General features: G+C 43.6%; 1 protein-coding gene across 10 annotated transcripts in view; it reads left to right on the top strand.

Annotated features, from left to right (window-relative positions):
- Positions 1-23,643, top strand: part of ERBB4 (erb-b2 receptor tyrosine kinase 4) — a 1,202,068-nt gene that overhangs the window by 1,125,226 nt on the left and 53,199 nt on the right. For 5 of the 10 annotated variants that reach the window (XM_059727137.1, XM_059727134.1, XM_059727130.1 and 2 more), the window contains one exon: positions 19,739-19,894. In XM_059727137.1, coding sequence (XP_059583120.1) covers positions 19,739-19,894 — 156 coding nt within the window. Of the gene's footprint in view, positions 1-19,738; positions 19,904-23,643 lie in introns of all 10 variants that reach the window. The other 5 variants (XM_059727135.1, XM_059727133.1, XM_059727132.1 and 2 more) reach the window with 1 other exon arrangement.

Genomic DNA, 23,643 nt, shown 5'->3' with positions numbered 1-23,643 from the left:
CACCACGTTCACGTGCCAAAAGAGCATGGAGACTCTGAAGTGCCTGGCACAATCAGGTACTTGTTAACAGGATCTGTTAGCAGGAACTTCTTAGCAGGAACTTCTTCCTATTCTCCTGGATAAATAAGGCAGCTTTAAAACATTCTCTTCATCACCACAAAGTGAACACAAAATGACAAGGTGCATTTAATTATTCAAACCTCTACATGGGGTAGTTTAAGCATAATGCACGTAACTAGTAGGGCCCTTGTGGCATTTTGACTCTCAGTTTGTAAGTCAATACATAAATATCATTAAGCATTGATGATAACATGTAGTTTTAGTTAGGAGAAATCTGCCCTCTGAAACAAAAAATTCCCTTCCCCCCCTGCCCCACTCCTGTGGTATCTAGGTTCATTTAATTTTTTTCTGGTTTATCTAGATGTTTTTGCTAACTATTATCAACTGACACACACTGTTGATTTGATCAGTGTCCTATTCCATCTGCTATCCCAAGGTTCTCAATTAAAAAGAAAAACTGGTATGAGATAGGTAACTATGGTTACCTGTGATGTGGATTTGTAAGAAGTGCTCTGAAACCTGGTGGCAACAGAGTTTGAAAGTTCAAAGCTTTAATTTATTCAAGAAGTCTCTTGAATTAGAGTGTGGGAAAGCATTTACAATAAATTCAGGACATTTAGCTTCCTCTTACAGGAACATGTTGCTGTTCCCAATGGAAACCATGCTATACGCTCATCTGTGGGGTGGCCCTATTCATAATATAAGAATATAAACATGGAGTGAAAGAAATAATCCTTTGTCCCAGTTTTCTGCCCAATAAATAATTGTCCACATAATGGAATAGCCTGTCCAAATGAAGGATCCATGTGAAGCACCTGTTCCAGTGTCCTAGTTTGTATAGTGAACATGTACGCATTGAAGTGGTGACCCTGAAGCAGCAGAAATGGCCCATCAGTCACAACAAAGTTCTGAGATACACTTTGTTTAAAAGCACCCGCAACCAGCCAATACCTGAGCATGTTAGCCAACGTGTCAGCAACAAGTGGCACTGAGGGGCACTTTCAGAAGAGCTGCTAATAAAGATAGGTAGAATGTCAGTAACACACACCACCCCATTAAAATGTTGACCAAAAGGAGTTTCTAAGTGGCCGTTCATTTGGCTCTTGTTTTGATGAGAATACAGGTTGATGTGAATATTCTTATTGAACCAAAAATGCCTGATAAGGCATGCACCTTAGGGTAAAAAAGTTCTATATTCAAATGTCCACAGGAACTAATGGACACTTTTTTGCCTAATGCAAAACTTTGGAGTTTGTTATCTACTACGGTTGTCTCATTCTTATCTGAATGCTCGAACTAAGGCAACTACAGTGTAACTTCCTGCGTCCTTAGAAGCAGTGTGGAAGAGGAGGAGACGTGGCATGTAAAATTGTTCAGTTGTCCTAGCCTCTCAGATGCATATACATCTGGATGAACATAATAACCATATGCAAGACCTATTATACTGCAATAATTTATGGTGTGTTCTTTACTCTAGCCAATGTCACACATACAACAATAGATTTATAATTGCCCTTTATTAGTGGCATGGCTAATTCTTCACCAACCAAAGCTCTGTTCACTGGGACTGGAATCAGAAAATATAGAAAAGACAATGCTGAAGACTGGAGAGGAAGAATGGATTTTGTGACTCTAAGCTGGCCTGGGATGCATATGATCTGAATTTAGTTTTTGCTTCTGTCACTAGCTCCCTGTGTGAGGGAGCAAGATATCTGTCCTTGGGCAAGTTATTTAATTTTTTCAGTTTCTTGTATGAAAAATGAGCTTGATGATGCTTCATCTGTTTCAACTGTAAACTCTTTGAGGCAGGGATATTTTTTTCTCTGTGTATGTGCAGTATCTCAGTGGAGCCCTGACCTTGGCTTGTGCCTCTAGCTCCATCTGTCAATGGCTAGTCTAGAAACATATGCCTGATATTGCACATTGCATGCTAACAGACTCAAACTCTGAATGGAATACTAGAGAAAGAGATCCCTGACAGTCAGAGACCAGCAACAGAAATGCCCCCTGTCCAGGCCACCTCTAGGCTCTGTTAGTACAATCGCCTTAACTGATCTCAGTCATCAATGGTAAATGTGTAATTAGGCATTCTCAGAATCCCAAGCTGTTATCATCTGACATTTCAGAGGAAAGTCAAGCAAAGAGTGTGTGTCAGCACACATGCTTGATATCAGCAGCTCTTTTTATTCTACATTGTCCAGAATTCTCTGTTTTAGAAGTTGATTTCTAGACTACTTGATCTGTAGCCTGGTGTTAGAGATTACACATTCTAAATATGGTGTTTTAGGGAAAGCCAACACAGTAACTCTTAAATTTTTAATGCATGCTTTCCTTTTTGTTAACTAAATGCAAAGGAGTCAACTAAAGTTTTCCATGGCTGGGACTGTTGTGATTTAGTCAAATTTTGCAACGGAAGGGCAGAAGTGCCCCAAAAGTCTAATGCATTTGCACTCCAGTTATATCCTTACTGCAACCCAGAGAGGGCTGTGCTTGTATCTGTTAATCTGGAGGTTCCTTATTAATAGGCTGCACACTTCATTGATTTTTAATTAATTTCTAAAGAGACACAGAGGATAAGTACTGCAGCCCACAGACATCTTTGTACTTATTGCAATCCACAGCTCTATTGATCGTCTGCCTAAGGAGCAGAAGTAATCCATTTTAAATACACTTCTTGGAGAGAGTGCGTGTACTACACAATATACTCTCCCAATTGTAATTGTATTGGCACGAGGTCAATGATAGGGGTTGGGGGAAGGTAGTACATTGTTTAGTATTCTGCTGGCCTGCAAGTTGAGCCTTTTACACAAGCTTAATGTTTCAGGAAAGCTAAGTTATCTCCCCTTCTAATGGTGAAGCTTCTAATGGTGAAGTATTAAAAAAGCACTGGTCACAGGTCCATAGTTAAAATTATAAAGTTGCATTGAAAGCTCCTTTATAAAATACCTTTTTGCTGACCTAACTTCTCTTAGGAAAGTACTAATACTATTAAAATTCTAATGATTCATCTGAGGGAGAAGAATAAGATAAAAACTTTTCATGTGGCTAGCACTCACATCCTTCCCTCTTTAGTGTATTGTGTCAAATTGTTCTTGTGATTTTTTAATTAATTGTGATTTTAAAATTGAATTCTCTACATACTCCCCAAATCAGGTAGATCCTTGTTCATACTCTCATATATAACATACCATTAGATTATTAGATTTCTGCTTTTGAACCAAAATAATTCCCAATCTTTGGCATAATGAGCTGTGTTCCTGCTTGCCACATAGATTTAGTTAGCTGGTGGTGAGTGTTAATTGGCCATCAAGAAAAGTTTGTATTTTATGAGTTATTTAGCTGTCTAATTCCCATTTAGAGGCTTTGCTTACACTATGAAATGTAGGCAACCATTAACAAGGCTTGTACCTGAACTGTTCAGACAGGAACAAGTCATGCCCAGCATCATCACCTAGCTGAGAGAGCTCAACCTCTATGTTGTACCTATGGGAGGGTGTCCCAGAAAGCTGCAATCTGCTTAGCAATTGGTCTTTTTTTTTATATTGACATCCTCAGTAGATTCTTGCTCTACATTATTCTCTGCTTCCATTGATGATAGTAAAGAGAACTTGGCCTTTCAAGAACATTTGAGCAGCCTGTGGGTTGCTTTAATAAACCCATGCAGGTAATAGTCACTGTGATGCACACAGAGATGCACCAGATACCAAGCACATTATCAAAGTGTGAGCAGGTGGCCTCTGACTCAGAAGACCTTCACTTTATTTAAAGTTCTTCCTACATCTTCTAACCTGCTTCTGTGAATAAGTTAGACAGAAAAGAAAGACAAGGAAAACTGCATGTGCACTGCTCAATGCTCAAGGTGAATTATTAATGGAAGACTCAAACAAGGCAAAACTGTTCAATAATTGTTTTGCCTCATCCTTCACAACAACAGCAAACCCTATAATAAGTCTACTAACAAAATTAGTATAAGTACAGAAGGGGAAGGGCTGCAGACCATGACTAATTAGAGGGCTTGTCAGAGAGCTTTTGAAATTTTTTAATGAATTTAGTCTTCAGGATGTGGCAAAATTCATCAAATGGGGTTCCACAGGAACTCCTATCCTGGGTCAAATGCTGTATAATTTTTTTTTATTAATGACTTGGATGCTGAAACAGAGAGATTATTGATCAGATGTATGTAGCAGGCTTGCCTTTTGGAGCTTGGGTTCAGTCCCAGGCTTGAAATCTTGCTGTTTTAATTGTTGGAGCTCATCCACCAATCAGGAGGCAGCAAGAGGAGTTAAGTCACGCCCCTTTCCTGAGGGGAGGGGGAGAGGAGTCCCCCCACCCCTCTCCCAAGACTTGATTACAGACTGCAACACTCAGGTCTGGAAGACTTCAGGACAGAGCCCTGGAGCATATAAAAGGAGCTGCGTGCCCAGCACGAGGGAGCACATCTGGGAGAGAGAGAAGAGAGAAGAGTGGGGCTTAGAAGAGCTGAGGAGAGCTGCTCAGCAGGGTGAAGCAGTAGCCCAGAAGTGCCCCTGAAGACTTCCATCGGGGGGACGGCAGATGGCTCCAGCAGCTAGGCTCTCGGTGTGCAGCCTGGCACATGGCATCCAGACCCTGGGAGCTGTGTGAGGTGGCTTGGGTCTGCAACCTCTGGCGTGCAGCCAGAGACACGGTGCACAGGACAGTGCATGGAGTAGGACCTTTGCAGCACTTGGGTGGCTCAGGTCCTCAACCCCCAGAATGAGGCTGGGAGCTCAGTGCAGGAGGCGCTGCACAGAGGGTCCGAGAGTGGACCGAGCCTGGTGCTGCACGAGGCAGCCCAGGTCTCCGACCCATAGCAAAAGGTTGAGTCCAGAGTGCCACATGGTGATTGGGCTACTGAGCCAGCAGACAGGGCCCAGCCAGAGGCTTTAGAAGCTCTGCATAGAGGAGCCCTGTTCCAGGGGACAGTGACCCCACTGAAGCCCACTGTAGGCAAGAGAGCAGCCTGGCGCAGAGGACAAGGGCCACCCTCCAGGCCTGGGAGCCATGAGTTACAGGGAAAAGAGGATTACCACAGTGAAGGGGGAGTCCTCCATTTCCCCCCCCCCCCAGTTAGTTAAGGGCCCCTGAAAGGGAAGGTCCCACTGGGAGGGCCCCACTAAAGTTACCAGTTTCTTTGTAGGGCTTGGGAAAAGCCCAAGGGCATTGGGGTATCTCCTTGGGATTGAGTTTATCTTTGGGGTTTATCTGTTTCTGATCAGATACATACCCGTGACTTAACTGTATCTGGAGCACTGGTATAAAGTTTTATGTCATTTACCCAGAGGGTATTGTTTATGTTAAAGGTTTAGATATCTTATATAGTGTACATATGTTTATATCCATGTTCCTTTCCCTTGTGATAAGTTAATGTAAATAAATGTGTATATAGTGAAGTCCCCTGACTGTCCTGGCCTGGTTCTACAGGGACGGAGGGAAACTGAGCGGTCTGCAGTCCCTGCGCCACAGCACACCTGCCAGCTAACAATCTCTTCAATTGGAGAAGGGGAGTATATACCCAAGTTACCTGGGCTACATGTATAAATGACATATAACATGGAGAAGTTGCAAGCATTCAGGGAGATAAGGTTAGAATTCAAATGTCAAAGGAGCTTGGTAAATTGCAGAACTAGTCTAAGGACAAAAAAAAAGAAATTAATTGAAGTAAAAATTAAGATTTTACATCATGTCACAGGTAGTGTTGAGGGGGAGAGAACAAATGTATATATGCAGAATGGGGTAATAATGTGGTGCTGTCACAAAAAAATGCAATTTTGAGCTGTGTTTACAGAAGCATTATACTCAGGACACATAAGGCAATCTCTCTACTTGTGCTGGTTAGGCCTCAGATGGGTATTGTCTCCATTTCACGGCACCACATTGTAAGCATATAGAGAAACTTAAGAGCCTCCAAAGATGGGGAAAAAAGATGATAATAGAGTTGAAGTAGAAACCCTAAAAGGAAAGTCTGAGAGAAGCAGGTAAGTTTACTTCGAAGGAAAGAAGCAAACTGAAGTAGCATAATGCCCACAGCCTGTATTTTGTTTGTAACTTCTCCATCTAAACTTTCAGCCCAGTGGTTGCTAATTTATTTCCATTCCCAATTATTTCCTTACCTTATTTTGTCCAGTTCTGTTTTACACTCCTTCTCTTTGATTTTCCAACTTGCTGAGGCTATGTCTTCATGATAGAATTAACCCAAGTTATCCCCATTCAAATTATGGCCCCTCTATTTAGACTACCTCTTGTAAGAGCTGCAACATAACTGAGCAGCACAGAATGATCATATTCAGAGCAGATGAGCTGTGCTAACTCAAGCTTATAGTCAGAGCTCCCATTTTGAGTGAACTAGAGTTGAAAGTACTGTCATAATGAAATTAAGGATTTTTGCATGTGAAGGGGATACAAGTTATATCTCAAGCTAATTCTTCAGTGAAGACAAGCCATGAAAGAACTATAATCAAGGGAATGGGAAGGAAATGAATGTACTTTAGTATAGAATCCTTTTTTTTTTTCCTCTTCCCTTCCACCAAGTGAAGCACTCACTTTACTCACCTAAAGGCAGAATAACTAGGTTGCTTATTAGTAGTTTTGGGTACCCCCAACTTGGAGGCTTGGAGTAGGGTGTGCGATCCATACCCCCTGCTGTTGCTTCCCCAGCCTCTCCATTAGCTCATAGTTTCATAGTTGTAGGGTTGGAAGGGACCTAAGTAGATCATCAAGTCCGACCCCCTGCCCTGGGCAGGAGTGAATACTGGGCTCATATGACCCCAGCAAGGTAATTATCAGGCCTCATCTTAAAGACGCCCAAGGTAGGAGCCAGCACCACTTCTCTTGGAAGTTGGTTCCAGAACCTAGCCGCCCTGACTGTGAAGTAGTGCCTTCTAATGTCCAGCCTGAACCTACTCTCAAACAACTTATGTCCATTATTTCTTGTTACTCTGGGAGGTGCTCGGGGGAACAGGGTTTCTCCCATTCCCCGATGGTCCCCACTGGTGAGTTTAAAGAGAGCCACTAAGTCCCCTCTCAGCCTTCTCTTGTGGAGGCTGAACAGGTTCAGGTCCCATAGCCTCTCCTCGTAGGGTCTGCCCTGCTGTCCTCGGATCATGTGAGTGGCCCTCCTCTGGACCCTCTCAATGCTGTCCACATCCTTCCTAAAGTGCAGCACCCAGAACTGAACACAGTACTCCAACTGTGGCCTGACCAGTGTTGCATAGAGGGGGAGGATCACCTCCTTGGCCCTGCTCATGATGCATCTGTGGATGCATGACAAGGTGCGATTAGCTTTCCTGACCGCGTCCTCACATTGGTGGCCCATGTTCATTTTGGAATTGATAATGACTCCAAGATCCCTTTCTGTCACTGCTTATGAGAAGGGAGTTCCCCAGCCTGCAGGTCTGCTGCTGGTTCTTACTGCCCAAGTACTGCACTTGTCAGTATTGAATCCCATCCTATTCACAGTCACCAACCCCTGTAACCTGTCCAGGTCCAGTTGTATCCTGTCCCTTATTTCTAGTGTGCCCACCTCACCCAAAATCTTGGTGTTATCAGCAAATTTGAACAAGGTGCTTTTCACCCCCTTGTCTAAGTCACTAATCAAGAAATTGAACAGTGCGGGCCCAAGGACCGAGCCCTGAGGAACCCCACTGCCCACATCCCTCCAGGTCAAATATGACCCATCCACCACCACTCTCTGGGTGCAACCATCTAGCCAATTTGTGATCCATCTGACTGCGTAGGCATCAATGCCACAGTCACTTAGCTTTTTAATGTGAATGGGGTGGTCGACTGTGTCAAAGGCCTTCCTGAAGTCCAGAAAGACTACATCCACTGCGACACCTGCGTCCAATGATTTTGTGACCTTGAGCTCAATGAACTCAAGACTCTTTCAGATCTCTCATGCAGCTGATATTGAGGAAGAAGAAGTTATAGTGTAGATTGTAAAATCCCAAGTCTGATGGTATCAGCCTATTCATTTAGGATTTTTTAATTGTCTTTCCCTATATCCCAGCTGTGAGAGTGGCCTCTAGTTCTCATGCCACACACAGGCAGAACCAAGTGACAAATCAGGCTTCTGCAGTAAATAAGTCCTTTAAAAAATCCTGTGAATTTGAGGAAACCGATATACTAAAAAGTGACTTCAGTTCTTTCCTCACATAGCTGTCTCAGGGAGATACAGCTAGTTAGATTATATTAGTTGCTTATGACACCAAAAGCTGCCTCTCTACTTTGAAAGAATGTTTAGCATAAGCCCTAGGTAGATTTACACTTCCTTTAGTGGAGTAGGGACAGGAATAGGAGAAATAATCATGTCAAGCTTTCTTTACTAATGATTCAAGTTAGTATGATGAAAAGAGGAAATGGTATTCCTGCCCTTTATGGAAATTAATGTCCATGAGATCTGGCTTCAACTTGAAATTTCCTAGCTTGATGATTCTGCTTCGTGGCCTGACAATGGTAAGTGGAAATAGGTATTGAAGTCAGGAAGGCTTCTTTTGACTCCCTTTGACTGCCTTGGCTGGGCAGATCAAATTTTCCTCTCCCTGTATTTGAAGTTGTTAATTTCTGTAGCAGAGAATAGAATACTAATCACACTAAGAAGTTTATTGCAGCATAACTGCTTTCTGGTAGCACTGTTTAAAAGAACTCCCTCAATCTTTTTGATGTGAAGCTCTTTTCTATTTGTGTGCGTCCTAAACAACAGTTTGATTAATCACCTGGAGAAATCAGTCTTTGATCCTGCAAACACTTGTGCTCACTATACACACACAGATAGTCCTACCATATTCACAAATTAAGCACAAATTAGGGCCTGCCTATAGACAGAAATTCTACAGCTTTAAATATACCATTGTAGTTGCACTGCTTTAACTAACATTGACATAGTTCTCTCTAGTAGGCATACAGTGGGTATGTCTACACGTGCAATTACACCGTCACAGTAAGTTACTGTGCAGTAAGCAGGAATAGGCTGGCGTCTATACGTGCAGGCATTAAGGCACATTAATAAGGCATCTACAAGTGTAAGGCATCTACGAGTGCATTACTGCACAGTAACAGGTGTAAATTTGATGTCTGCATGATGCAGGTATCAAATTTATGCTCAATCAGCATAAGTCACCATATTTACTCTGTACTACAGGTGTGCACATATAGATGCGTGCCTATACTGCACAGTAATTTTGGTTCCTGAGCAATAAATGCGCACATGTAGACATGTCCACTTACAGCAATATGAAATGGTTTAGATGAGTATATGTTTCCCTGTATATAAATGCTCATGCTGAATAACAAGGGAGGATCTAGGATTTTGAAAAGGGGTGTGGGTGATGCTATGGGTGCTGCAGCCACCCCATCAGTTCCATTTGTGCATCCCCTCCTCTTCAATGCTCAAGGGCACCTTCCCCCCCACCCCCGACACACACACACACTCTCCCAGTTTCTCCTCTGTTTTCTGGCACGAGTTATCCCTGGCTGACCTGGGGGTGAGGGAAGCACCGGAGCCACTCCTATCTCACTCATTTGGGGGCTGTGGTGAGCAGCTGCACAAGGTGTTGGGCTCATCTGGGGACAGTGGGTGGTAGCATGTGGGTTCTTGGTCCCAACTTGTTGGTGTCTCCCATTGGCCAGGAGCAAATGCTGGAAGGGGGGACTCCCCATTAACACCACCCTCTGCAGCCCAGAGTGGCACCCTGTTCAGCTGCCACGGGAATGTGGGGAGGGCACAGGGAACATGGACCTACCTGCTGCTGCTGGGCTACCACCACCAAGCCCAGCATGCTGGAAAGCTGTTCCCAGAAGCCTTCAGCTAAGGAAAGCAGCAGCAGCAGCAGGTAGATAAGTCCCCTGCTTCCTTACCTGCTCTCTACTTGGTCCCCCCCACCCCCGGTATTCTCAGCCAGCCCAGGGTCAGCCCTATCCATACCTTGGACTCCATAGGGAACCAACTCACATGTCTGTGACTGTGGGGAACTGAGCAGCCACAGACATGTAGAGCAGCTGGCAAGTGAGCTCCACTGCTGAAGGGGAGGTTACCACTGTTTCCCCCTCACTTCCTGTCCCCTGCCCCCTGGATCCACCCTTGCTGAACATGCTTTCAAGGTAAAGAATTTCTGTATAGTAACTGAATAAGGATATGGCCTTTTCACCGATTCAACTGCATCCATATTAGAATTTATGCCAATGTGCCTGTTTTGGTAAAACATCATACTTCCGACCAGGAAATTTCCAGCTGTAGAGCAAGTGTTGCAGAATTTGAGCCTAAGACATGTTTTAGCCACACACATAAGCATCTGCTTCAATCCATCTGTGTTAATTGTCTTTTGCCTTCAGTGGGGCTTATATATCTGCTTAAAACATTCCTTAATAGTGTGACAGAACTAGAGCCTTAAATTGTAATACAACAGCTTATGGAAACAGACTTCAGACAGGGCTCTTTGCAATCAAAGAGTTTGACTTTTCGTAAGCAAATCCTGTCAACTGTGAAAAGCATCAAAAAGCATCTGGGACCAGCAAAGTGGGACTTTGAAAAGTAAGAAAGGTAAGAAAAATCAAATAAAAGCCTCTGAACAGCCCAGACCTGCAACACCTGCAAGCTGTACAAAACATAGCTCAGCTCAACAACTACCCTCAGGACCTGGGAGACAAATGATAGTCGTTAGGTGATAAAGTGAAAAAAACAGCAAAGGTGCCCACATCTTAAAGGCAGGGGATCTCAGGGGACAAGCCTATAACTTTCATAGCTACATCTGAAAAGCACAATTTTGCTTTAAAAAAACCTCCCTCAACATTCTTTTATATCCGCAAGCCCCCCTCCCTTCCCTTCCTTAGACAATGGCTATACTGTTCTACCGATGTCCATGTTGGTAGCAGTCCTAATACTTTATGAACCTATTAGATACTTTTCTGCTGCATTGCAGCACTTTCTTTAAATCATAAAACTGTTCCATGTCCTGTCTTTACCTCCAGAAGTTTTGGACTAGCTGTCTCCTTTCCATGGTCCCAAAGCATTTTGATTTCTTGCCATCATGTTTCTTATATCATCTTGTTTCTTATATCATCTTTTTTTCCCCAAGGGTGGTGATACATTTAGCTGAGGGACCCTGAGTAAATGTCTCTCTGCAGTGACCCCAGCAAACAATCCATAATAAACCTTGGAAAAGCCTTTTCCAGCTCACACTTATAGTCACTAGTTCTGAGACTATGCTCCAAGTTGCTGCTGGTGTCAATGGTGGTCCATGGGAATTGTTGAAAACAGAATTCTCTTCATTCAGCAGCACTTTTATTTTGATTATTAAATTATGAGGAAAAATTTGAGTGTAAAAAATGACATGTAGGTGTCTAACTGCCCTTGTCTTTCAATGGGAGTTAGGCACCTGGCCGCAATTTATGCCTGTGAAAAATCTCTAAATATGGGAAATTTCCCTAATTTGTCCATCTTCTTTTATAGAAGATACTCTTTTCCAATGAAGAGCTTAAGGTGATCAGAGTATTGTTATTAATTGCCATAAAGCAGCATCAGACTTGAATTGAGATACGATACAAATACACCATGTTTTATACAAATCCACTGCTGGGCATACATCCTTTGACCAAGAGGGCCCAGAGAAGGGTATTCATGTAGGGGATATGCAGATAACTACCCATGCCCAGATACACTTGCAGAGGGACAGAAAACCTGAGATGACTAGGGGTGAGCTCAGCTGTCTTTACGGGAACACCAGAAGCATGGACAACAAACAGGACAAACTGGCACCCCTTCTGGCAGATGAAGAATTTGACCTCACTGGATTGATGGAGACTTGGTGAGATGATACATATGACTGGGTAGTGGATATTGAGGGCTACAGGCTCTATAGGAAGGACAGGGTTGGGAAGAAGGGTGGAGGAGTGACCCTTTATGTGAAAGAGCAGTATCCCTCCCTGCAGGTTACATTTGATGGCAGGGGGAAGTCCCTTGAGACCCTCTAGGTCAGGATACAAGGGGGCTCGGGAGAAGGCGACCTGATGGTGGGAGTCTACTATAGGCCTCCCTACCAAGAAGAGGAGAGCGATCAGGCATTCTACAGGAAACTGACCAAGGCAGCCAGTACTAAACACTTGATTGGCATGGGTGATTTCAACTACCCTGACATCTGTTGGGAAGACCATTCAGCCAGCTCCAACAGATCAACCAACTTCTTGGCAACTATAGATGACTTGTTCTTGACACAGGCTGTGGCGGGGCTGATTAGGAGTAAAGTCACTCTGGACTTAGTGCTGACCAAAGGGGAAGATGTGGTAGGTGACCTGGAGACTGGAGGTGCTCTGGGTGACAGTGTTAATGATTTGATTAGATTCACCATCTTCCAAAAGGCTGGGAATTCTACCAGCTGAACAGAAGTCCTAGACTTCAGATGGGCAGACTTTGGTAAACTGAGGAGTCTAGTTGGTAAGGCCCTTCGCAACCAGTGATTGGACGACTTGGGTGCTCATGAAGGATGGTGCTTCCTTAAGGGGACTATTCTCACTGCTCAAAAAGAGGCCATCCCCACACGGTCAAAAAGAGGGAAGGGGGCCAAGAGACCCACCTGGCTCAACAGACACATTAGGGAACTTCTCAAAGAGAAAAAAGAAATGTACATGCAATGGAAAAACAGTTCAGCATCCAGAGAAGTGTATGCTCATGCGGCCAGGGTCTGCAGACATGAGACAATGAAAGCCAAGTGGATGCATGGAAGGCAAGGCAACGAAAGCAAACACATGCATGGAAATCAAGCTGGCAACTGAAATTAAAGATAGCACAAAATCCTTTTATAGGTACATAAGGGGCAAGAAAAAAAAAAATCAAGCTCCACTGTCACACCCCTACTGAACATGGAGGGGAAGCCCACATTTGACCCCTGTGAAAAGGCAGAGCTCCTTAATACTTACTTCACATCAGTATTCCTGAAACTAGGTGAGAACTCATCACTTGTCCAGAGGTGCAGAGAATATGGCAATGACAGTAGTCCACATAAAATTAGTCCTGAACAGGTGAAGATAATGATACTCTTAGATCATATGGATATTTTCAAGTTGGCTGGGCCAGACAACCTGTACCTAATAGTGCTGAAGGAACTGGCCAAGCTCATAGCGGTGCCTCTGGCGAGGCTGTTCAAAGAGTCATGGAACTCAGGAGTGGTCCCAAATGACTGGAAGAGAGCTAACAGTGGTACCCATCTTTAAGAAAGGAAGAGGGATGATGCTGCTAACTATAGACCGATCAGTCTGACTTCGGTCCTGGGAAAAATCTTTAAAAAAATTGTCAAGGAGGCCATCAGCCACAAGTTCACAACTGGTGAGGTACTGAGAAACAAGCAGCATGGCTCTGTCAAGGGGAGGTCATTCCTAACAAACCTGGTGTCCTTTTATGACCAGGTAACTAACCAGCTGGACATGGGACAGGAGGTGGTTGTCATCTACCTAGATTTCAGTAAGGCCTTTGATACTGTTTCCCATGAATTCCTCTCAATTAACTTGGAGAATATTGGCCTAGACCAGGCTACAGTGAAGTGGTTTTGCAACTGGCTTAGTGGCTGATCCTAGTGAATTGTAATTGATGGGGTGGCCTCATTCTGGAGGGCCATCTCCAGTGGTGTCCTCCAGGGATCAGGGTTTGGGCCTATACTCTTTAACATTTTTATCAATGACCTGGATGAGGCAGTGAAAAGCACAATGACTAAGTTTGCAGACGATACCAAGCTGTGGGGACAAGTGGGCATGTCTGAGGACAGGACAAAGATCCAGGATGACTTTGACAGGTTGATTCTATGGGCTGAATGCAATCAGATGAGGTTCAACAGGGACAAGTGACAGGTCCATTATCTGGGTAGGAAGAACCCTCACCATAGCTATACAATGGGTGGTGGTCCACTGGTTGGCACTACATCCAAAAGGGACCTGGAGGTGACAATTGACCAGAGGATAAATATGAGCCACTAGCATGATGAAGTTGCCAACAGAGCGAATAGAACTCTGGCATACACGAGCAGATGTGCCACCAAAAGATCCAGAGAGGTGCTCCTCCCCCTCTATTCAGCATTGATGAGGCCACAGCTGGAGTACTGTGTCCAGCTCTGGGCACCACACTTCAAGAAGGATTTGGACAAGCTCAAAAGGGTACAGAAAAGGGCCATCCACATGATCAAGGGCCTGGGAGATAGGCCTTATGAAGAGAGACTTTGGGATCTGGGTTTGTTCAGCTGGAGTAAAAGAAGGCTGAGCGGTGACTTGATAGCCTCCTGCAAATATGTCAAGGGAGAACACCAGGGTCTGGGAGAGCAACTTTTCAGAAAAGCACCCCCTGGGAGGATGAGGACCAATGGGCACAAGTTAGTTGAGGAAATGTGTAGGCTAGACATAAAGAAAAACATCTTTTCCATATGGGTAACTAGAATCTAGAACACGTTTCCAGCAGAGGTGGTGCAGTCGCCATCCCTGGTGGTGTTCAGGAGGAGGGTGGACAAGCACCTTTTTGAGCTCATTTGAGCCCAATAACTTCCTGCCTGTGGCAGGGGACTGAACTTGATCTTACAGGTCCCTTCTTTCTATGATTCTGTGATTCTATGAGATCTGTAAGTGTATGGTGTCATGAGCCACAACCTCTTTCACCTTTCTACTCCTAAGTAGCACTTACCTAGCCACACAATTTTTGGCACTTACACACATTTTGGGTTGTATTTTTATCTATGCAGTTACCCTTGCATTGTGCTTTCCTTTAGAAGTGTATAGACTCTGTGACAGACCAGAATTGCTGAGGCGCACACATAACTTTAAGTCCCAAAGCTACTCCAGGAAAACCTGACTTGAGGGGAGGGTGGGGACTCTCCCAATTTTTAGCTAAAGGGTTAAGACATTTGGTCTGGGAACAGGAGACAGAGGTTGTGTGTTTGGGGGGATGGGGGGTGGTAACAGCATGTATGAAGGGAGCCTTAGCTAAAGGCATTATATACATACACACACTATAATGCCTATAATAACTATAATATATATTTGTATAAGTAAGGAATTGGTACAGTGCAGGTTTATCTCCATATATGTCTGTTATGTTATATGGGTTTAAGATAAGGGATATCACTATAATAAATGGCAGACTGTCCCTTATTCAAGCCAAAATTCCAAAGGGGTTTGCTCAACCTATCTTTGTTATAGCTGGTTGCAATGACTGTTTGATTTCTTAACGGCATTAGGCTCTGATTCAGAGAGTGATTTTATGTTAAAGGGTCTTGGCAGTAATTGCATTTCTAATGACATTCTCAGTGAGGAAACTACTGTAATGATTGTGATGAGGAAATATCAATGATGGATAAGCCAGAGCTGATTCGAACCCCTCTAAGAGGTGAATCTGGCATCAAGGATCTTGGAAACAACTAAAGTTTATGTTTAAGCACTGGACTTTCCCCATTAATGTTCATTATACAATCATACCCCTTAGTCAGCTTTTTGATACAAAAACAAATGCAAAACAATTTTATCTCTGTTCAGCCCTTCTCTGCTGTGGATTTTTATTATCCCATAAAATTATATTCTGATTGCCTTGGATATCCCCAAAGACCTAATTTGATGAACAAATACTCAGAGGAATTAAATTGCCATAATCCCGCATACTGTGCTGAGTATAACACAAGCCAATCTATTCTCAGAAACTGGCTTTTAGTGTGGTTTTTAGAAATATATCCTTTGCCATTGTCTGGGTCAAGTTGTCTCATAACTCTGTCAGTGTAACTCACATAAAAAATCCTTTTGATATTTGATTGCAGATCTGTTGAGTAGTGTTGGCATCAGCTGTGAAATGCAAATATTTTTTGCTCACCATACTCCTGTATTTTATATAAAGGTTAAAAATACATATATAAAACTTCTCCTGCCAAGTTTGAAAAGGTCTTCATGTTGATGGTTCCAGCATAATATATGTTTAAATGGTACACTGCAAAAACACAATACGTTTCCTTCCCCCATTGTTTTGATTTCTCCCACGTAGTATGAATTTTAGTTATAAAAATGCCTTTTGTTTACACTGTTTACATGCCACCGAATGATCTTGCTAATAGGAAGGAAAAAAGTCATAACATGCCTTGTGTTTCCCCAGTAGAATACAGAATTTTCAGTGATAGAAACCTACTAAAAGGTCTTTGCAGCATTTGTCTCCCTATATTCATGGGCACTTGATGATGGCATAAAGGATCTTCCATAGATCATTTTGTGGGATTGGCTCCTTCAGTCTTTTTTGAGATAAACAGCTCATTTGAAACTGTTATCAGCAGTTTTGCCCAAGCACAGACTGCAGGAAAAATTACAGGACTATAAAGGTTTGGAATCTATTTACTCATCCACAAAATCAGGCCAAATTATAAATGTTTAAATAGAGAAGGGGTTAAATGGGTGCATTTTGAGTCTTCTGTTTTGAGGAACATCATCATTGTAACAGATATCTGCAAGGAGGACAAATGTAACCACCTGCACAGAAAGAAGAACTCAAGTTGCAGGAGTGAAGTTTGGAGGAGACAGCACTAGGAAGTTAGTCACTCTGCAGACACAAGTTACAAAAGATACTACAGTTTGTAACATCTTATGTGGTACCTCATGCAATGCGTGTCAGATTTTCACCCAATCAGTCATTTTTAAGCTGTTTGCAGCCATGCACATGTGTTTGGTCACGGCTATAAATTGCTTTTTGTGGCCAGATGAGGCAAAAATTGTTACGTCTGTCAGCACCTTCAGAGTGCATGTGGCTAGAGAGTGCCAAGTGCAGTATCTCAAGGTATATATATATTAGTAAAGAAACAGCTTAGTTTTAGGCCCATATTGTTCTCTCAAGTAATTGCCCAGCATAGGGTACACAAAGGAAGAAGAATTCTATAAATTCTCAGTTTGACCTAGTTTGATATGGTCACTTTTTCTTGTTGATGTTGTTATTGTTTCCCTATCACTCAGTGTCACTGCTTCTAAGTGACTGCACTGTTTATCTAGTATCTCTTCTTTGCTTGAATTCTGCTTGATCATGGTGCCGTCTAAACTAAAGCAATCTATTTTTTTATGACAAGTTTGGTATATGGCTCATAATGGTTTGACCTGTAAGATTTATTTGTCTGTTTTCTATTGCTTTTGTTTTGATGTCAGAAACTGCTAATCCTTCAAAGTCTGATGTTCAACAGCCAGCAGCATTGATTTGCAATTGGCATGAGGGCTTGCTTCAGCTAACAGTGCCTTTTAAAAATAATTCTATTTACTGTATGCCAAATAGTCCCTACATCCCTGTTCAAGCCTCTTGATCTTGACTGCAGCAAAAAATATTGCATTAAAACCAAAACAGTTTTTATCCTGAATATCCCCTGTGTATTTCAAAACCTTTTGTGTCTGTTGCATTGAAATCTTCCAGTTAAAAGCAATGCTTTCTGGTTACTGCTCCCTTCGCTGAAATACAGCTCAGGGCTTCACTTGATGACTTCTGTAGAGATGTCCACTTTCTGTCAGCATAATGCTAGATTCTGGCACAACTATATTGAGTAGTCCCATTAGAGTAAATAGGGCTAGGCAGCTAGCAGCATTCCACCTGGTATAAAGGAATCAGAATATGGTCTTACTGAATAATGAGTAATTTACTTATTGTTATCACTGCCTGTGACTCTTTCAAGTCTCATATATATTTTATATGATAATACGAACTCCTCAGTATTCAGCAGTGTTTTTTTCTAATTACCATATATATTATATAGAGCTAATATATTAAAAGATACCTTAAGGGTAATTACCTAGCATGTGATTTCTTCTGTAGGTCACTATCATGACTGCTAATGTCATAAATGCCTCTTTATGAAATTATAGGCTTGTTACTCAGCCTAGATATCCTTTATATACTGTATAATTAATAAGACTAAGTCTTGGTGTTGGTCTTAGTGTCATGAAGCATCATGTAAACACACATCCCAATAGCAAGCAGTTAGTCTCTCATCGGACTAAGAAAATGATTAAGTCGGATGCAGGCCAGGCAGTTTGGGCATATTTTAGCTTATCTTTTAAGACACCTGGGTGGCTTGTTAACAAAACTACTTGTGACAAAATATATATGTTCACAAAACACATTGACTATTGATCTTATATCCAATTATAATATTAGATAAAAAATTTTAAGGAGGTAGAAAAGCAATTGGATTGCAGCCAGCAGAACACAGAGCTGTTTTCCCCATAATTCACTGAGGATATTGAAAATTTGTATCCAGCTCAAAGCATTTGGGCATGGAAAGGATCAGTAGTCTTGTACTTAAGGCACCGGACTACAATTTAAGAAATCTGGTATCACTTCTGAGCCATACCAGACTCGCTGCAGAGCCTTGGGAAAGTTATTGAAGCTCTGTCTGTGCAGCAAACTTACCATGCTTAGCTGCAGTGCCCCCAGACATACTGCACTGATCTACATAGGATGCCTGCTAAACTAGGAGCAGTGCTGTCATGTCTGCACAACTCTGAGGGTGAGGTTATGGGGTGGGGTGGTGTCTCTCAGAAGTGCTATGCAGACTTACTTGCAACACCTCCTGCTTAGGAGACACCCTACGTGGAGCAGCAGAGTGCTTGAGGGGACAGCACCTTTAGTGGCCTTAATCACTTTGGGCACATCTATACAAGACGTTACCGCACAGTAGCAATGAGCTGCTGAGCAGTAGCTCATTCCTACCAAGCAGTAGCATTGCCAGGCACTAACTGTGACACAACACTACTGCGCAATAACATCAGAAAAAAAACTGTGTGAGGACAGTACTGTACAGTACTGCTGGTTGCTGTGCAGTCATTTACTGCTTGCTTATGCAAATACTAAGCCAGTACTAAATGACCTGCCGCTCATGTAGATGCGGCCACTGTGCTTCATTCCTAATTTGTAAATAGGGGATAATAATACTTTCTTTGTGCATCTTGTCTAGACCATGGATGCACAACTTTTTTCTCTGGTGGGCCAGATGGGCACTGCTCTCTCTACAGTCTCTACCCACTACAGGCACTGAGGCCAGGGAAGTGGGTGCTATCTGGCCATGCAGATGGGGGTGTGGGGCAATCCAGCTGCAACCTGGCCATGTGGCTCGAAAAAGCGGGTGTGGCTTTGCCCCACAGGGGGAAAAGAGGACATGACCTGGCCCCACCCCAGCCCTGCCATGGACATGACCTGGCCCCATCCCAGCCCTGCCAGGGAAGAGGGCATGACACAGCCCCCATCCAGAGGTGGGGGAGGGGGTGTGGCCCAGCTGTGACCAGCATTGGGGAGCTTGGGGTTCAGGAATTTGGCTGGAGGAGGGTGATTGTATTAATGGCCACCACTCCCCTACCCTGAAATTTCCCACTCCATGGGAGCTCCATGGGCCATATGTAATGGCTCCATGAGCCGCATTTGGCCCACAGACCAGACATTGAGCACCCCTGGTCTAGACCGTCAGCTCTTTGGTGCAATGACAGTCTCCCCCTAGCTGTTTTTGCATCCCTGAACAACACAATGTGTCAGTAACCTCTTATCACTATTTTACTGTAGATAATAACATAGAGACTATTTTGTAAGAGGTTAAAGAAACAGGTTTTATAAACGAAGGGGATTTGGGGGAGGGGGTGGATTCTAAAAATATTTCTAACAGTTTTTTTGATTAATGTTATTGTCCCTCAGGGAATGATGTACCTGGAAGAGAGGAGACTGGTACACCGAGATCTGGCAGCCCGGAACGTCTTGGTGAAATCACCAAACCACGTGAAGATCACTGATTTTGGCCTGGCCAGGCTCCTAGAAGGGGATGAAAAGGAATATAATGCTGATGGTGGAAAGGTAGATTTTGTATGTCCACTCCATCATGTCTTATCTTATCTTCCTCTTTTTTTTTTTTTTTCTGGGGGCACAGAAGTCTTATTCTGTATATTTCCTGAATTGAAAAGGATGCACAAATGCACATTACCAAAAATAAATAAATAAATAAAAAGTTTGTTGTAGAAGCTTAAAGAAGCTCTTGAATTCATACAGTGGCATCAGCCTCATTTTCAAAAGTTCCAAGCATATGAGAACTGCCCTTGACCTAGCTATCACCAAGGAGGAGTACTCCTCCTCGGCCCATGAGTGTAGTAGGGCTATTAGGAAGGCCAAGGCAGAGATGGAACTCAGGCTAGCGTCCAAGATTAAGGACAACAAAAAGTCCTTTTTCAAGTACATTGGGAGCAAGAAGAGGGCACCAGGCAATGTAGGGCCCCTGCAAGACACAAACGGTAATCTGGTGGCCACGCCAGACAAGAAGGCTGATATTTTTAACAGTTTCTTTGCCTCTGTTTTCCTAAACAGGGACCAGGATATCCCACCTACCAGAGGTAGGGACAATCTTGGAGATAGCTCTATCAAACCTTCAGTCAGCGCAGCAGTAGTTTGGGATCTTCTGGAAGGGCTAGACATTTTTAAATCTGCAGGTCCAGATGCCCTCCACCCAAGGGTGTTGAGGGAGCTGGCAGGGGTCATCGCAGAGCCCTTGGCCCGGCTATATGATCATTTGTGGTCATCTGGCCAGGTGCCGGGGGATTGGAAACTGGCTAATGTGGTCCTTATTTTCAAGAAGGGGAGGAAGGAGGACCCAAGTAACTATAGGCCTGTAAGCCTCACCTTGGTGCTCGGGAAGATTTTGGAGAGAATCATCAAGGAGCACATCTGTGGGGGGCCTGCAGGGGAGATCATGCTCCGGGGCAATCAGCATGGGCTCACCAAAGGCAGGTACTGCCAGACCAACCTGATTGCCTTTTATGACCAAGTAACTAAATCCTTGGATGATGGTGTCGCTGTGGACATAGTCTTTCTAGACTTTAAGAAGGCCTTTGACACTGTCTCTCACCCCATCCTCATCAATAAATTAAGCAACTGTGGCATTGATTCCTGCACAGTTGGATGGGTAAAAAATTGGCTGATGGGGCGCACCCAGAGAGTAGTGGTGGATGGGTTGTACTCAACTTGGTGAGATGTGAGCAGTGGGGTACCCCAGGGCTTGGTCCTCGGGCCCGCATTGTTTAATATCTTCATCAGCGACTTGGATGAGGGGGTGGAAAGCACGTTGTCCAAGTTTGCTGACGACACTAAGATGGGGGCAAGGTGGACACACTTGAAGGGAGAGAGAGGCTGCAACTAGATTTAAACAGACTACAAAAGTGGTCAGATGAGACTAGGATGCGATTCAACGTAGACAAATGCAGGGTGCTGCACCTTGGGAGAAGGAATCCACAGCATACATATAGGCTGGGGAGTTCCCTTCTTGAAAGCACAGAGGCGGAAAGGGATCTTGGAGTCATTCTTGACTCCAAGCTGAACATGAGCTGCCAATGCCAGATCGCAGCCAGCAAGGCCAGCCATACCTTGTCATGCATCCAAAGGTGCATCTCAAGCCGGTCCAGAGAAGTGATACTCCGCCTCTATGCACCATTGGTCAGGCCACAGTTGGAGTACTGCGTCCAGTACTGGGCGCTGCACTTCAAAAGGGATGTGGCCAGCCAGGAGAGGGTTCAGAGGAGGGCCACCTGCTTGGTGAGAGGGCAGCAGGACAGGCCCTACGAGGGCAGACTGAGGGACCTGAACCTGTTCAGCCTCAGCAAGAGGAGGCTGAGGGGGGACCTGGTGGCTGCCTACAAGCTCATTGGGGGGGTCAACAGCAAATAGGCAGAGCCCTTTTCTCCCCAGCACCACCTGGGGTGGCAAGGAACAGTGGTAATAAGCTGATGGAGAATAGGTTTAGGTTAGAGATCAGAAGGCAATATTTTACAGTTAGGGTGGCCAAAATCTGGAACCAACTTCCTAGGGAAGTGGTCCTTGCCCCTACCTTGGGCAAATTCAAGAGGATGTTGGATGATCACCTGTCTGGGGTCTTGTGAACCCAACAGTCATTCCTGCCTGTGGCAGGGGGTCAGGCTAGATGATCTGTTCAGGTTCCTCCTGACCAACTATGAAACCTTAGCGGAAGCTGTTAAATGTGAATTTTGGAGACAAAGTTTAAGCTCCTATTTTTGTAAATATTAGCCAGTTTCAGTGATATAAAAGATAGTTTTGACAGAGTCTTCACTCTGTCACATCATTTTAAAGGCATTAATATCAGTGAAGTTACACTGATACACCTATACGGACTAACCATCCTAGGGAGTCTAGCAGCCACGTAAGATAAAATATACACTTCTTGTAGACCCAATGTCTGCTGAGACACAGGCCTTGGTCATAAAAGCTGTTCACTTTTGTTAACTGAACCTCTCTGCAGGTGGAGAGATTGTTTCATCACAAATTCAACTAAACAAGAATTGAACAGCTTTCATTATTAGGACCTGTTTTTGTCCTTGTATCTTCCATTTTCCTGCTTATCTTGACTGCAGTGAAAATGTCTGTCTAAAAATTCACGTAGGGAATGACACTCACTCTTCTTCACTCTATACTACGAGTCCATTTTCCTAGACACAGCTCATTCCAGCAGGCACAATGGAAAGCTGCAGAAGATGTTTGTTTATAGCCTGCCCATTAAGGTTTTACATATGTTTTCCAAAAATCTGGCTGTTGGCTCAAAATAAAAGACTCTGTGCACTCTACTTGCTAGTGCCTTGTTATATTGCCAATACTTGCCCAAGATATCTCCAGAAGGATGCTACATATCATGGCCTTGAGTACATCCGCCACATGTCAATAAAACAGATATTTTGAACTTATGTATTTGGGATATTTTCTACTAATCTGCCCATATTATTTCTCAGAGCATCCCAGTAATTTTTATTTTATACTGTTCCTTAAAAGGGATCACAGTATCAGGACTTTCTAAATGCACCCAAACAGATGTGCAGCAATATTCAAGTGGTTCCAAACATTATTTCCACACAGACACTACTTGGGGATCTTTGAAATACTCCAATCAGAATATCTGTTAACCCACACTAACCTTTCCTATCACCTTGTTGGAGGTGTCTCTGGTAATACTGAGTCTCTTCCAAATTCGTTCTTGCCTTGTCCCACTCTTTGCTTTACTACTTTTTCTCTGTTTACTTACAGTAGTAAAAGAAAGAAGCTGCTATCATTATTTGTTATTTCCCTGGCTTGATGGCTTCTGTCCTAAATGTGCTGTTGCTGTGGCCAGCTGTTCCATGGACCACACAGGAATTGAGAGGCGAGGGATAACAGGGAGACAGTTGGTGAGGCAAGAAGCTTCAAAGGAGCCAGCAGCTGCTTTCTCCACTCCCCAGCACTGGAGGGACTTTCCAGAAATGAGGGTGGAGCTTTGGCTGTCTTCCCTGACTCCTCCAGTTCCTCTATAGCACCCCCTTCTGCCTCTCTTCCACCCCTTCCTTCATAAGCCAGTGAATGGCAAAGCAAGAGATGGTCTTCATAGCTTGACTCTTCTCTTTGCAGATCTGGGATAGCACCTTGGATTTATTGGACCAAATTACTGCTGGCGATCCTGAAGTAGGATTTAGCATCAGAAATGTCATTGCATTGCTTCTGTGAAGTGTTGCTTCAAACTGAAGTCATTTGCATTTTAAATCTGTATTGTCAGTTTGCTAAGTGGGCTTTGGGACCTG

Source organism: Alligator mississippiensis, chromosome 4 (assembly GCF_030867095.1).
Source record: "Alligator mississippiensis isolate rAllMis1 chromosome 4, rAllMis1, whole genome shotgun sequence".
NCBI classification, from domain to species: Eukaryota; Metazoa; Chordata; order Crocodylia; family Alligatoridae; genus Alligator; species Alligator mississippiensis.
This window is presented reverse-complemented; position numbering and strand designations above follow the sequence as displayed.